The 15369-nt window shown below is 37.8% G+C and overlaps 1 protein-coding gene across 5 annotated transcripts in view; it reads right to left on the bottom strand.

The window, feature by feature from the left end:
* Positions 1–6694: 6694 nt before the first annotated feature.
* Positions 6695–15369, bottom strand: part of LOC139453326 (rhotekin-2-like) — a 103940-nt gene continuing 95265 nt past the window's right edge. For 4 of the 5 annotated variants that reach the window (XM_071234993.1, XM_071234997.1, XM_071234995.1 and 1 more), the window contains 2 exons: positions 14707–14817; positions 6695–14324 (listed from right to left, as the gene is read on the bottom strand). In XM_071234993.1, coding sequence (XP_071091094.1) covers positions 14188–14324; positions 14707–14817 — 248 coding nt within the window. In that variant the 3' untranslated portion in view covers positions 6695–14187. Of the gene's footprint in view, positions 14325–14702; positions 14818–15369 lie in introns of all 5 variants that reach the window. The other variant, XM_071234994.1, reaches the window with a different exon arrangement.

The following is a 15369-nucleotide window of genomic DNA, read 5'->3' on the forward strand; positions in this document are numbered from 1 at the left end:
AATGTCCTCGCGTACATGACCGGAAGATACCTGACAAGCGCTGATTGGTTAAAAGTTAAGAAACCGAAACACAGTCAGCCAATCGCTACTTAACTTCGATTTACTTCCGAAACTATATCGTTATCCTGTTCTGCGCAGTGTGTTCATGTTGGGTGATACCAGTTGTATTACTCATATAGTTAATCTGTCGTGACCAGTAGGTATTGCAACACAAAGCCTTCCATTGTCGGTGTTCTTTAAAATAACGTGTTTTGAGTAGTAGGATGGCATGATACCAGCAGTTCATAAGAGTTCAATAAATGTTTTACTTGAAAGTATAGAGACTAATTTTCTATACTTGTATATGGATCACTCAATTATCGGTGGTCAAGTTGCTGTAATTGCTGGTGGTTTGTTGTCAGCAATATTCCAGCAATATGACGTCGGCGTGTACATATAAATGGTTATTATACTAACATGTGTGTCATACTGATTTTACGAAACGTGCGAGAGCGAGAGGGAGGGTAATAGATAATAATTTCTATATTACCCATTATTTCTTAATCGTTTTTAGCTACTTTATAGAAAAATGTCGAATGACGTCAACAATCTCCAGCTATGACGTCATTCCGAACTTACGTCACAATAAGATTCGAATGACATTTACAAGGCCGTCCGGATGACGTAAGTGATTTCTACTAGTGCATATGTGTTCTTTATGAACAGGATACTTTCTAACTGTCTGGGTAATAAAATCAAGTATGTGCCAGACAAACCAATTATATTATGATGGACATCCCATGCTGTCGGGGTACGAAGACAACCCCTTACCAAATTCACGGAGCTTATACCAGCCCACTATTAACTATTAGTCTACTATTAACAAAAGCATAGGTTGCCGGGGTCCACTGCAACGGGCATCACCGTGCATGGGGAGGTTTGAATTATGCTGAATTGTTTCAGTATACAACATTTATGGTATTAATATTGTATTATTTACCTGTGATTTATTCCGTTTCATGGGTGATCGTAGGTCGTTCAATTTGAACCTAAGGCCTTTGTGGGCTTCAACTTCAACTTAGATTAACCCAAGTTATGGATTGTTCTGTCCCAACATCAACACACTAATTAAGGCTGATATTTTGTATATACTTACTCAATGTATGTTGTTTAATAAAGGAGTATATTTATGTTATTTGTTTCGAGAAACACGTGATTCTAATCATATGTAACAGATCTATGAATGATCTATTTGAACAAAATTCAATCGATTTAATCCTTCAATTAAAGTTAAAACAAGAAACGATCACACGATACATAAATATATCAATTGGAAAAAAAATATTATTTCGATATCTTATCTTTTATTACAGATTCGACTATCTTGCGAGGTAACAAAAAATCAGTTCACTCACCTTATTTTTACAGAAGTGAGTGAGTATGGTTTTACACCGCTTTTAGCCATATTCCTGCAATATCACGTCGGGGGACACCAGAAATGGGCTTCACACATTGTACCCATTTTACAGAAGGCAACATTTTAGGAGACAACCAGAAGATGAAACCTGTCACTGTATGGTTCTCTTAATGTTGGGTTTTTCATATAGTAGTAACTCACATATATGCATCCGTTTATTTGACAATTCGCGATTAAGATAGGATCGTGTTAGGATCGTCACAAAGGAGAATACCGCGAGTGGGATGGATAGTATTTGTTTCGTTGTTTGCTTGTGTATGTTTGGTTAGAGTTGAAGTACTATAATTTCGATTCACATGATGGTGGATTCCTGATGTTTCCATCGATACAGCTAATCTGATGACGTCATCAAATATTCTTACAGCTGCATCATCCTGGTCCAAAAATAGCAGTTTTTTCTAGTCTCTACTTATGCAAACGACACACAAATACATGTTCATTGAATTATATAAATAATAATATTGAACCTACTTTTTTGGCGTAGATTAACGCCATCTCATATAAATATGACAATTAAATATCATTATTTTTATCTGTCAATGCCTATCAATGTAAATGTAATATTAAAACATGTTCATGTTTAGTTTGTTTGTTTAACTAGTTCAGTGGATCGCGGAGCACCCATCGTCTTGCGGGGGTTCATTCGCCACATGGATACAATTTGTGGAGCCCATTTGTGCTGTCCCCTGCTATGATATTGTGGGAATATATCCTAAAGTCTGCTTGGAATATTTTCACTCACACTTGTGAAAAGTAAGCCCTTATACGTCACTACCTGCAATCACCCCCACCCCTACCCCGTTATTTATACCTGATTACTGCACTTCATTATAAAATACATACATGTTCACCTTTTCCGATAATTTCTCAGGTACATGTATACGGTATACCCCTCTATAGACGCCGGGTCTAAAATATTGGCCTCAAGCACATATATACATATCCTGATAATTTAATCGACTAAACAATAACGTAAACTGTAAATGAACTCGACCACAAATAAACTGTTAGTGGATTCAACCGAACGTGCATGAACTATCAACGAATTGGACCACCCACATGAACGGATAGATAGATTTGAAGATGTCAGAATTGTGTGATATATATAATTACTCAATTATTCGTAAAAAATGAATATCAATAATGCAATAATTAATGCATAATACTATAACAGTCACACAGTACATTTTGTAAAACAGTGTTTTTGATCGTCAACTTTGCGTGTACTGACACTCTTTTAACGTAATAGCAGTATATATAAAGTATAACAAACCACAGAACTTACCAGTGCGAATAAGCTTCACATTCCTAGTGTATCCAAGCACACACCACGTTCCCAATCAGCTGATTCCATGTAGGTAAGCTTGAGGAACGGTGTTGTGGGCAATGTGATCGGCACATAAATGGAAGAGCTTGACTATCTGTGATTGGCTATTCTGAACAGCGGTTACAAGAAACCGCAAATCTTTCCCCGAAACATCGAGCACGTTATGTTGAAACGCTTTGATAAAGGAACAACATTGTCAATTTCAAAGATGGTCACAAAGGGACAGGTATGGAGACGCGTCAGTGTTTCGCATCGACCTGAGTTTCTCCGTGATGAGTATCTGTTGAATATTGCTATGTATGCAGTACTTATATTATATAGACGTAGTCATGGTGTGTACTGGGGGCTTGTGCGGCGTGGATTCTGTCTGTATACTATTGATAGGTTGAATATATACTACTGAAAACAAATTAAAGAACACCCTATTTATCATATGACTACAGTTAATTTGTCATGAGGAGTATATAGGTCAAACATTCCATGAATACGTTGAATATACACGTTTATTACGAAATACAGTATTTACCTGAAAAACATTAAGTCGTTATATTAAATAACACGAAATGCCGGAACTACTTTCAACCTGCATACTCAATAACACTATGGTTTTCAGAGAAAAATACATAATGACAAAACAGTTGCCCTTTCTTGTTCAATAACATGTTCATATCTCGTACATAAAAATATATCGACTTTGTAAGGTTAATCGAAGATACCCTATCTGATGAGAAAATTTAATATCCTCTCTATATATTATAGGTAAGATGAAATGATGTGCATATTTGAAATGCGCTAGCTCCACGCCCTAAATCATGCTCAAAGGGCTACAGTATTACCCCGGTTGATAGATCAGCATGTACTCGTTTTCATTCTCAGCTCCCTGGGGAGTATACAACACAAGCTGCCTCTGAGGTGCTAGAAGGTTAACATTCACATCATCATCTCATCCTAAACATGAGTATAGGCATACACTGTATTATAAGACACACGTTAAACAAATGGCAGTCATCGATAGTGTTTAATTATCTGTATACCCCAATCAAATATATATCTAGCAGTTGGCGATTGCCCCTACAGAGACATGGTCATGCAATGGTGTAATGAAACGTCTCCAGACTGTCGACTGGAAATGGTATCAAGGCTAAAAATAACAATATTTTACAGTACACATGCAGACATGCCAATAAGAACATTTATAGAAAGTGAGGTTGGGCTTAACACCGCTTTTAACAGTATTCCAGTTATATCGCGGCGTGTCAGCTTAATGTGGAGGAAAGCCCGAAGTGATGCAGGTCTCAGACGTTTACCACTTCGGTGAAACCCACGAGCACGGGTATGGTGCTGACAAACCTAGAAACAGAATCGGGGCGAACCGGGATTCGAACCCACAATCATAGGTTTCAGGCGTGCCCAAGGGACGCAACACGCGGCGCCTAAGACGACTGGGCCACCCGTGCCCCTAGAACGTTAATAGAACTTAGCTCTAATACCTTATGTTGTGTATACAAGTATACATGCAGCTGAGCATGATAGAACAATACTATAAAATGCCTCATTCATTCATGTTTGCTTTCCTTTATTCATTCATTTATCCTTACCTTCATTTATTCAACTATGCTTGCCTTCATTCGTCACATGCATGCTGGGTTAGCTTGACCTCTTATATCACAAACGAGCTTTACTAAGATTACTAAAATTACTTTTTAGTTTCATGATTTTACATGTTATAATGAATTAAGGATGCGTATTTGGTTGCTTAACGCAATAATAATCACGAATCCACAGTACCGCGTATTCGTGTCTGAACACACACGCATATATCCCATCCATCTTCCCGCGGCGAAGGTGTCAACTGACTTTCTAAAAGTTCAGTTTATAAAGCCAGTTAACACCTTTGTCGTGGGAATATTACATATATACAAATATACAAGCTGTATCTACAATATTGCAAATACAATTAATGGATAGAATACTCAGTCCACTATTAAGACACTAACCTTGTAATATGATCCAAAATGTCCAAAAAGACATTTCCTTCAGAATCACGATGGAGAATATGTTTATCCTTCGAAGATTTTGAGTGGAGTGACCACTAAATACCCAAGCTGGAAAGGGCTTGCGTTGAGAAAGGGTTCAGGCTATTGCGTTGTTATGGTTGGTTGGTTGGTTGATTTGTTGTTTAACGCCGCACTCAGCAATATTCCAGCTATATATGACGGTGGTCTGTAAATAATCGAGTATGGACTAGACAATCCAGTGATTAACATCATGAGCATCGATCCACGCCATTGGGATACGATGACAAGCATCAACCAAGTCAGCGAGCCTGACCACCCGATCCCGTTAGTCGCCTTTTACGACAAGCAAAGTCACCTTTTACGGCAAGCATGGGTTGCTGAAGACCTATTCTACCCCGGAATCTTCACGGGTCGCGTTGTTATGGGTTAGGCTATTGGGAAATACAACATGTCACTGTGACATATCAACGAATGATAGTCACGTCATCCTTTGACCAATGAAGTAGGGAATAGGTCTTCAGCAACCCATGCTTGATGTTAGTGCCATGGCGACTAAATATGATTGTCGTATAAAGAGGCAACTAACGGAATCGGGTGGTCAGACTCGCGGACTTGGTAGATGCATAGCATCGTATCCTAATTGCGTGGATCGATACTCATTATGTCAATCAGTACTGGATTATCTTCAGACTCCAGACTCTGTTATTTACAGACCGCCGTCATATAGCTGGAATATTGCTGAGAGCGGCGTTAATGAAAAATAAAATCATTTGTTCTGTTATACTTTAACTTTACAGACTCACAACGAAACACAAAACAAGCTCAAAAGTGTATTTAAATACTTACATGTAGATGAAAAAGCGCGGATCCCTCGGCAGTTATAGATTCTGCCTCTGTATGCCCTGAGTGTTAAACGTTGTTTTCATCACAATTTCACTTGTTCCTGTTTAACGTCATGCGAGGCACATCCTATCGTGGCTTATCAATCAGATTTCATAATCACGGGTTTTGCCATATCCGTGGCGATACGACATTTAAACTCTGTCCATTGCATACATCCTTATGTTGAAAGCGACACATTAGATGTACAGGTGGGCGTTACCACATCATCCCACCCATCAGCGAGCTATAGTAACACGGCACTGCGCAACTGTGTCAGAGTAGCTACCCTGGACACAGTATCCGCTGGACTATAGATACAGGGCACTTAGTAAATTGTTAGAGTAGCTACCCTGGACACAGTAACGCCCTCTCTGTACCCTGTGGGTCCCGTATCCGCTGCCCGTGGGTCATTGACATATAGCAGTCAAAACTTTAAAATTGGCATCAGTCTGGACTAGTTCAAGCAGCCACGCAAGCACATTGCTATATTAGTGCAATAATCTTGGATGCAGTGTTAAACCCCATTTCACCTCACCTCAGGATAAGGCAGTTCCTTCCAGTGAACCATCCTCACATAACACTTCCTCATCATATTTGGGCAACCAGTGGATCAAGTGGTTAGGCTTGGTGACTTGGTTGATTGGTGTCATCGTGCCCTAATGGCATGGATTGTTCCCCATGCTTTCAGTCACTGGTTTGTTTGATCCAGATTTGATCATTTACTTGCCGTTGTGATAAATCTGGAATTCTGCTGACTGGGTTTAGTCACACTCACTGGTCATGGGTTGTCCTAATTTGTAAGTGTTGACTTACATAGCTCTCAGAACCCAGGGCACTTATTAAGCCATTTGCAGTGAGTTAGAGAGCAGAAGCGTGCTACCAAAGTGTTCTTGCTGATACCACATCCTTCAGACCACTTGTCTCTTTAATTACTGCATTAACTACTTTACAAGCAATGCATCTATGCTTGATGCAAAGAAATACAACAGAAAACACAGTTTTGTTTTGTTTTTGAGTTTTTATTTTGCAATGGCGTTTAATTGACATGACAAATCCAAGACGAGTGGAGTTTATAGAGCATTTGTACAGCTATACAAGGGAGATAACTCAGTCATCTCACTGAACACAGGCCGGAAAGGCGCGCTGTGACTGAGGTACTGGAACAAAGCTGAGTCGTCCCAGATAGGTCCCAGTTCGTTTCACAATATAAAACAAGGGTGTCAAATAATATACAACACAAACTGAAATTATTTTTTAAATTCAATATGCATGCAAAACTTTAGATCTTTATCCTAAAAAAATAAAATGATAAAATAAAATCCAAATTCTGTCATCTATGTAAGTTGTAAAATTGAATTTTTCATCTGTTCAATAACATATGCATATGGTATAAATAGATGATAAATGTAATTAAACTAAAATCATATATATACCTAAGCGAAATAAAACATGACAGAAATAAATTTTCAATACTAAGGTCAATTGTAGAAGTCTTATGGAGGTTCAGCCAGTCCTGATATAAGTAATCAACTCCTTAAAGGAATCTATCCAAAAGATTCAGGAAGCTTGAAACTGGCCTAAGCTGTGAAACTGCATGGACCTATTCTGGGACAAGCCTTATTGCATCACAAGGGATTCAGCAGTTCAGCTGGTGACTGAGTGGATGCAGTGAGATGACAACATGCTGCACAAGACCACCTCACCAACATATTGATGACCATTGTAACAATGCCACAACTTGAGCGTTAATACATTTCTTCACGAGTGACATGTGCCCTTCAACCAAAGAAAACAATCTTGGCAAAATTATCCAAGAAAAAAAAAGAAACAAAAGAAAACACAATTCTGTTATGACACATTTGAACATGAAACAGATTTGGACGAAACTATTCCATGCCCAAACTGTAACGATAAAAACTACCAGCTATATTTCTTTGGGGTCATTAAAGCAAAATGGGAAACACATACTAAGAAATGGGAACTACCTTGGTCAAAATTGGTCTATTATGCCTTGTTTGAACAATCTACAACATATCACGGATGTTATGGAATGGCGATCAGTTAACAATCTCATTAAAATCAGACCTCAGTTCTCGCTACCGCTAAACAAAGATCTGAAGACATCCCATTTGGGGTCATGTCAGAACGACCTTTCATCCGACCAATCAGTGCGTTGCTTACCAGATTATGAAAGTGACAGTCGGAATGTGATTTCTAATCATGTAACCTCGAAAACGCTAACATGGGGTATTCTAAATGATAGTTATGGGTTTAACGACTGAATTCTTTCAATCTACACCATCTATTAGCCATTCCAGAATGTTTTTTTGTTCAGGTTTCAAATTTGTAATCGAGAATTTGTCAAAATATGTTTCGAAGCGTAGTCGCCAATTAGAAAGTAGTGTCGTAAAGCATGAGAAAGCTACCTTCTGATTGGTCATTCCATTGGTCGGTCAAAGTTGGTGCAAGGTTGGTCTGACGTGACCCGTAATGGGATGTCCTCAGATCTTTGTTTAGCGGTAGCGAGAACTAAGATCTGATTTTAATGAGATTGATCAGTTAAAAAAACACTTACTACTGGGACTTATCATATGCTCTCTGTATCTTCAGCGAGCTCCCGCTATTCAGTCTACACTAAGTTCCGTATCTATAGAAACCAACCATCAGCAAATGTGTTATTCTGAGTGATTTTGTTGAATAACAATCTGTCTGGCATATTTTTTAGTAAAAATATATTATAGTACTGCATTTTCAAAACAGTTGATTACAAAAATTCTGAAATAAGTCTACTGTTTTGGTTGTATCATAATATTAATGTTCTATTTTATATAAATAAATCAACTGGATGTAAAACATTTCAGGCTTAAATTCTACTCAAAAATACAAAAATAACTGTAGGTTTCTGAAGTGAAATATCCAAACTGTACGACAACACACAATTAACACATAATCAAATATTGAAGTTAATAAATAAATGGGCAGCCACCACTTCTCAAATTTTAACATGGATTAAATTCAACGTGAACAACTTCAATGTTATATTGCTGTAAGGCACTGCATCTACAATTTATTGCAAATTCCTGACAAGTTTCTAGAACAACTGAATTATTAAACTCAACAACTAGAATAGCATAAACTCTAACAGAGACAGAGGCATACTGAGCCCCACTAATTAATTGCTAAATCAGCAAATATTTTTTTTTTTTTCAAAACTCCTTTTCAACTCCCAAGGTACAATATCTAGAAAGTAGAAACACTGATCAATATTACCCAAACTTTAAGAGACTTGAGAACAAACAGGTTTCAATGTGCCTCTTTAATTTGTAATTCTAAACACCTTGGCATAATTCACTGAACTGGCTCATAGATTCAGCTACAACTCATCTTTCCAAATATCGTTTTCATTTTGAAAAGACACTATTGATAAGATATTTGGATGTGATTATGCTTAATACTTGAAAGTCTAACCATTGACAGGGTCTGCACTTCAACTCAGCACATGGCAGAATATTTCTACAGCATAAGCACTGTTTCAGCTATTTGCAGTTTACAAAGAACAAACACAATATCCTTGTGGTTTATCAGCAACATCAAAAATGATAATAAAGGCTGATGAATAAAAATATTAGTTCTCAGGAAAAAGCCATTAATAAAAGGTGTCTTGGTTTTGTGGCAGTGTTCTTCTTAGCTCAGAAAAAAATTCACAAAACTAAAATAAAAACCCATATTTTACCCTCATCTTATGATTGCATAACTCTGTCTTTCTACCATTAGCATAAAACTGACTCACCTTTCAGGAGTTTGATAATGGACTTTTTCTACTGTAATTGTTTTAAATGCTGGTTAAAATATGACCACATAAATTGCTTGTGTGTCTTATGTCTTATCCTAAGAGCCAAGATTATTGTTTTTCCCCAAGCCTCAGAAACTACTGCTAAGCAAACTAAAGACAAATCCCAAACTGACAATTGAACCAAAAGATCTGCATAATCCAACAGTTGATACCAACAGCAGGGCTGGGTGCTGTTGTACAAAGCGATCTTAGCGTTAAGGTGATCGTAACTCCCATACCTTAACAAAGACTTACGACAGTCGCCATGCTAAGGTTGTTTTGTACAATGGCATCCTGGTGGGTTTGCGTTGATGTGTTTATGTGGCAAATTAACAAATTCATGCAGAGCATAAACTCCACATGCACGCCCTCACATTCCACTGCAGTTTCTTTTCCGATTGAAATCAATTTTCCATTACCAGAGGAACACTTACCGTTCACACCAATTTTTCTTATGTTCGCTTAGCAGTATCAAACCAGGGAATAACTGGCTCAATGGACAACCTACTCTAATAATATCTCCCTGGATGGCTATTGTTTAACAAACAATGGACAATATGAGGAAGCTGACTGGACAATACACGTAACAATGTTGACATCGGACTAGACAACAAGGCAATGGCAAGGATAATGTCATGACATTTAGACAAGTATTGAAAGGGCTAATATGTCAGATATTCAGTTTAAGGAACATTTTGATTAAATCAGCCATTTATACTTGGTCTGATGGATTCGAAATCTGTCAGTTGAACCTCCATATCCATATTCAACCGACATACCCATCATAACATCAATGAGAAGAATGTAATCTGAATGTATCATTAAAATTACCAATTTTCAAGTCTTAGGATATTATAAGATGTTAATATCTAATACATATATTTTCAAGGGCTTGAAATTGTGATAAATAATTAATCAAACTGACTAATTATGTTAAGGTTTGGGAGATTTCCCTCAAACAATCACATGTTCATTCAAGTGAAAAAGTTTTCCAGACAAAAACAGTGCTTCAAATCACCTGATTGTCAGATTATGTGTTATTCAAAATATTGGATTCTATGAAAATACAGGTGTGAGATAGTTGCAACAAGAATATAAGGCTGTTACGATGGTTTCCCACTGCACCATCAGACAATACTAAAATAAATAGCGAGAAACTTCCCAATATATATACTGACGGGAATCAGTGGTTTTCTAGACCTGCTTCCAATCACACCTGTCTTCATCTGTTTCTGTCATATAACAATAGCATGCGCCACAGTGTAAAGGTATGAATAGAATATTGACATTTTCAACATTTGAAAATATACTCAACTACAAATCTTTATAAAAAAGTGTATATTTCTATCAATAAATCGATCTTGTTACTTTAAGTCTGCCTGTGATTTATGCTATTAATCAATCTTTATTTCAAATGCCCAATCAGAGGTGATGCAACCGTAGATCACTACAATGAGACAAGTAACTTTTGTGGATCCGAGTCCATCTCTTAGATTTGGTTTTCAAAAGTAGGGTGAAAATCTCACAAAAAATAGACCCCCAAATGTTTCATAAGCCAGGGAACTTGAATCACTAACATCTTGGCCTAACAGGATGATTAAGTATGATTATGGAAGAAATAATATTACATGACTATACATAATTCAAAGTTTACGTATGTACACTATACATACATATGATAGATACTATCATGCACAGCTTTGGCAATTTGTGGCAGTTGTTACTATCCACAAGTCTTAGCAACAACGACGCACAATGACTTACAGCTCTGTCGGAAATAAGATAGTTTGTGCTCATCTTCAAACAGACTTCATGACACGACTAGGTGTTTCACTGCCTTGTACCTGATGATATATTTGATTGGAGTGTTAAATGCATCTTCTGGGTATGCTAACAAATGAGAAAACAACATACAACTTCCAGTAAAGGAAACTGCTGCTACGCTTTTCTGAGGCCAGATCTTTTTTACTTCAGTAGGTGGATATATAATTCACAAAACAGTCATTACCTTTCTGTAAAAAACATAATTTTGCATTTGGTAAATATTAAAATTAAATAAATTGTTAACAGCTTAAAAAAGAAGAAGCTTTAAATCAGCTTAAAAATTTAATTTATTTTACTACCCAACCTGAATAAGTTAGGCTATATAACAAAAGGACAAATTGATTCTAAATTTTTGCCATCCTACCGACTCAATGTTCTTTCAAGAACAAAACAAAAAACAATAGGGTTTGATTTGATTTTTACTTCGACCACGGAGCCAGGCTTTTGAGAATCTGTATCAGCTTATAAGAAAAGAACACCCTAAACCTGGGCACCAGAAGGTGCTAAGCCCTTAATTTAACACTGTAGCTATTCACCAACTATTGTTACATTCACCGATGTCACTACCCACCCTGGCAAGGAAGTCTCATCAAAACTAGCTGGACTAGCTATGGTCAATATTGAGTTCTACAAATGAATTGGATGTGATGGAAACCATAAAAAAAAGAAGTCATATTTATCCATTCTAATGGAGTCAAATGTCTTTACAAAACACAAATCACACAAGGCATACAATGTTTTAAGGAACTTGTTTGTTTGAGCAAAGGACTTAAGATCCTAAAAACAGTACATCTTTGGTTGTCAAATACATTTTAGGAAATGACATGACTCGTACATGATACGTATCTGAACTGCCATATTGTTACACCACAACTAGCAAGAGCTTAATCGCGACTCGTGACAGATTCCATTACACCATAACATTATATTTTAACATGGCATGACAAGGGACCACACATAAAAACAATTTACATACATAGTTTACTGGTAGCCATGACAACCTATATTAAACTATTAATTTGGCTGCATGATACGGGGAGAGAGATATATGATCACAGTATGATGCATATATTAAACAATTCTGTTCGTCATTTTTCAATATGAATATGGAGAAAGGGAGGTAATCCTTGCAAGCTTAATATAAACATTTTTTAGGTGAAGATTATTTCCTTCAAGGGACATAATATCAAATTAAGTCATCATCCCATTAAGTACATTTTGAAGGAGTAACAATGGATTCCCATTTTTTGATGATATTATATAGTTATTTTTGTGCCATTAGGAATAGGCTATGATCCATTCAGTACATTTTCTGTCATTTCATAATGATATCTCTTCTTGTGAAAGTTTCACACAAAGCAGCTGATGGTCACCACTGCCAAGAATCTAGTGAGGAAAGGTGGGACAAGCGTTAAGGCCGAGCCAAAAAACATTCCTCCTGTAACAATGGCAACACAACCTGTTCCACAAATAACAGTTCACAATGATGAAACAATGACATATTTGCAAACTATGGCCAATCATGAACATCACTAGTATCAAATTTCAAGATCATGTACCTTATGAAAATAGAACCATATGAGATGTACAAACGGATATTCCATGTGAAATATGTTAATAAGGTCATAGATCTTCCAGTTCTTGTGGAGATGATGGAATGCCCTCTGAAATACCTCAAGGTCAAAGCTAAAAGGAAAAGGCAGATGTCACCTTCTTTTCTTGTAGACACTCCATGAAACACCCTAGACAAAATACTGATGCTTACTGCAGAATTACTGATTTTCTGGGGATTAGCATGGTCAGCTACATCTGTCTACACATCTGCAGTTGTCTCCCAGAGATGGATGTCCCAGCTACATCTGTGTCTACACATCTGCAGTTGTCTCCCAGAGTTGGATGTCCCAGCTACATCTGTCTACACATCTGCAGTTGTCTCCCAGAGTTGGATATCCCAGCTACATCTATGTCAACACATCTGCAGTTGTCTCCCAGAGTTGGATGTCCCAGCTACATCTATGTCAACACATCTGCAGTTGTCTCCCAGAGTTGGATGTCCCAGCTACATCTATGTCAACACATCTGCAGTTGTCTCCCAGAGTCAGATGTCCCCTTGTCTGGTTATAAAAAGCAGACATGTGTCTGCTACAATTCTACACACATCGGTTCTCTGTCCTTGTTTGGCAGTTGTTCATCTGTTGCTCTTCATAGTAATTCTGTCTGTTGTGCTGCGATGTCCAAAGATGTCCTGATAATTTCCAATGAATATCTCTCCTGGTGACCCCGATCTCCGATGCTGACAGTTGTGAAGTGTGTGCCTCATATTCCTAGTAACCTCTCTCAGACATCACTGTTGCTATGACATCACAGGAGAGCAGATGCCTGTATGTTACAGTCCGTAGTAACCTTCACAAATGTCTCTCTTGCTGGCTGTTCATACCTACACTTCATAATCATTTCATTAACGTCTCATCAGATGCCTGTATGTTACAGTCCGTAGTAACCTTTCACAAATGTCTCTCTTGCTGGCTGTTCATACCTACACTTCATAATCATTTCATTAACGTCTCATCAGATGTCTGTATCTTACAGTTCATAGTTAACAGCAACTGATCTGTGATACTTGTCAACACTGGTAAAAGCGTTCACTGTTTACAAACATTCTCCTCCACAATAACAATTATTTGTCCTCAAATCCTTGAGTCGAGCACACACCAAAAACAGGCACCAAAGTCACATTGCATGCAGTATGAATGTATGAATGTATGAATGTATGAAGAGTGGTGATGCAGGGATGCTACTAGCTGTGAGATGTGTGAATGTTGTGGTTTGGCGTGGGGAGTGTTCAGGTCTAGCTTGTGGAGAGCTGCCTGGCAGTGCCAGACCGGATCTGCGAGGCCTCTCCCATCAGTGTGTGCAGCATCTGACTCAGCTGATCATCATCGACCTTCAGGTCATCTAGAACACCATCCGTCACCGAGTTACGATCTGCAGAACACAAGCATCAGTGACATACAGTCATAGCAACCTCAAAATGTAGCATTTAGGAAAATTTGGTAAAAAATCAGTAATTTTCCAAACAAAGTGATAATCCCCATTAGCATGACTGACTATAGAACAACTACAAATTGTACTTGAAATCATAATGAACTGAAAAAGATTCTCAAAGCGAGAGTCATGCTCCCAAGTGTATTAAAATTTCTTAGGTGAAAGCAAAATAATTTAATGGCGGCATTTTTGTTGTGTAAATATGCTGAATGATACTGATACTTGCTTTCAAATTTGAATAGAATATGATTTTTTTTATATTATTATTATTATTATTATTATTATAATTATAATAAGAATTTATCAAAGTTCACTTACTGACCTATTAACGGTGTATCATCGTATATTGAGCTTTTTCTGAGGAAGACCTGATCTTTCCTCCCACTGGATGCTCTGACGTCCATCTTGTCATCACAGGCATGCTTCCACAAGGCTGGAAAACATTGAACAGCACACATCAATACAGATTACTTGCGATTAACCAACTTGCACACTGCAAACATCCAATCCTCATTAGTCAGCTGTTATGACAAGCATGAGGTACTGGGGACCTGTTATGCCTTGGAATTCCCAAAGGGCTATCACAGCCATATAAACTATCCTCCTCAATTACATCTTCAGCCCATCCTGCTCAATTAACTCTTCAGCCCACGTATGTGCAAAGGCACAATACTACCTCAGTCAAACTTGCAACAGCAACTCTTTGATTAGGCTTCAGAAAGGTGAGGTGAAATGGGGTTAACACCACGTCCAAGGTTATTGCACTTGTATAGCGACTGGGTACATACCCTGGTCTAGAAGATGCTGCTGCAGACCATATCGTTATGCTACAAGATTCATGATCTGAACCTGTTCCCCAATGATGTGAGACTGAGTGCATACCCTGGTCTAGAAGATGCTGCTGCAGACCATATCGTTCTGCTACAAGATTCATGATCTGAACCTGTCCCCAATGATGTGAGACTGGGTACATACCCTGGTCTAG

The sequence above is a fragment of the Haliotis cracherodii genome, unplaced genomic scaffold, assembly GCF_022045235.1.
Source record: "Haliotis cracherodii isolate W230 unplaced genomic scaffold, xgHalCrac1.p SCAF_9, whole genome shotgun sequence".
Lineage (NCBI taxonomy): Eukaryota > Metazoa > Mollusca > Gastropoda > Lepetellida > Haliotidae > Haliotis > Haliotis cracherodii.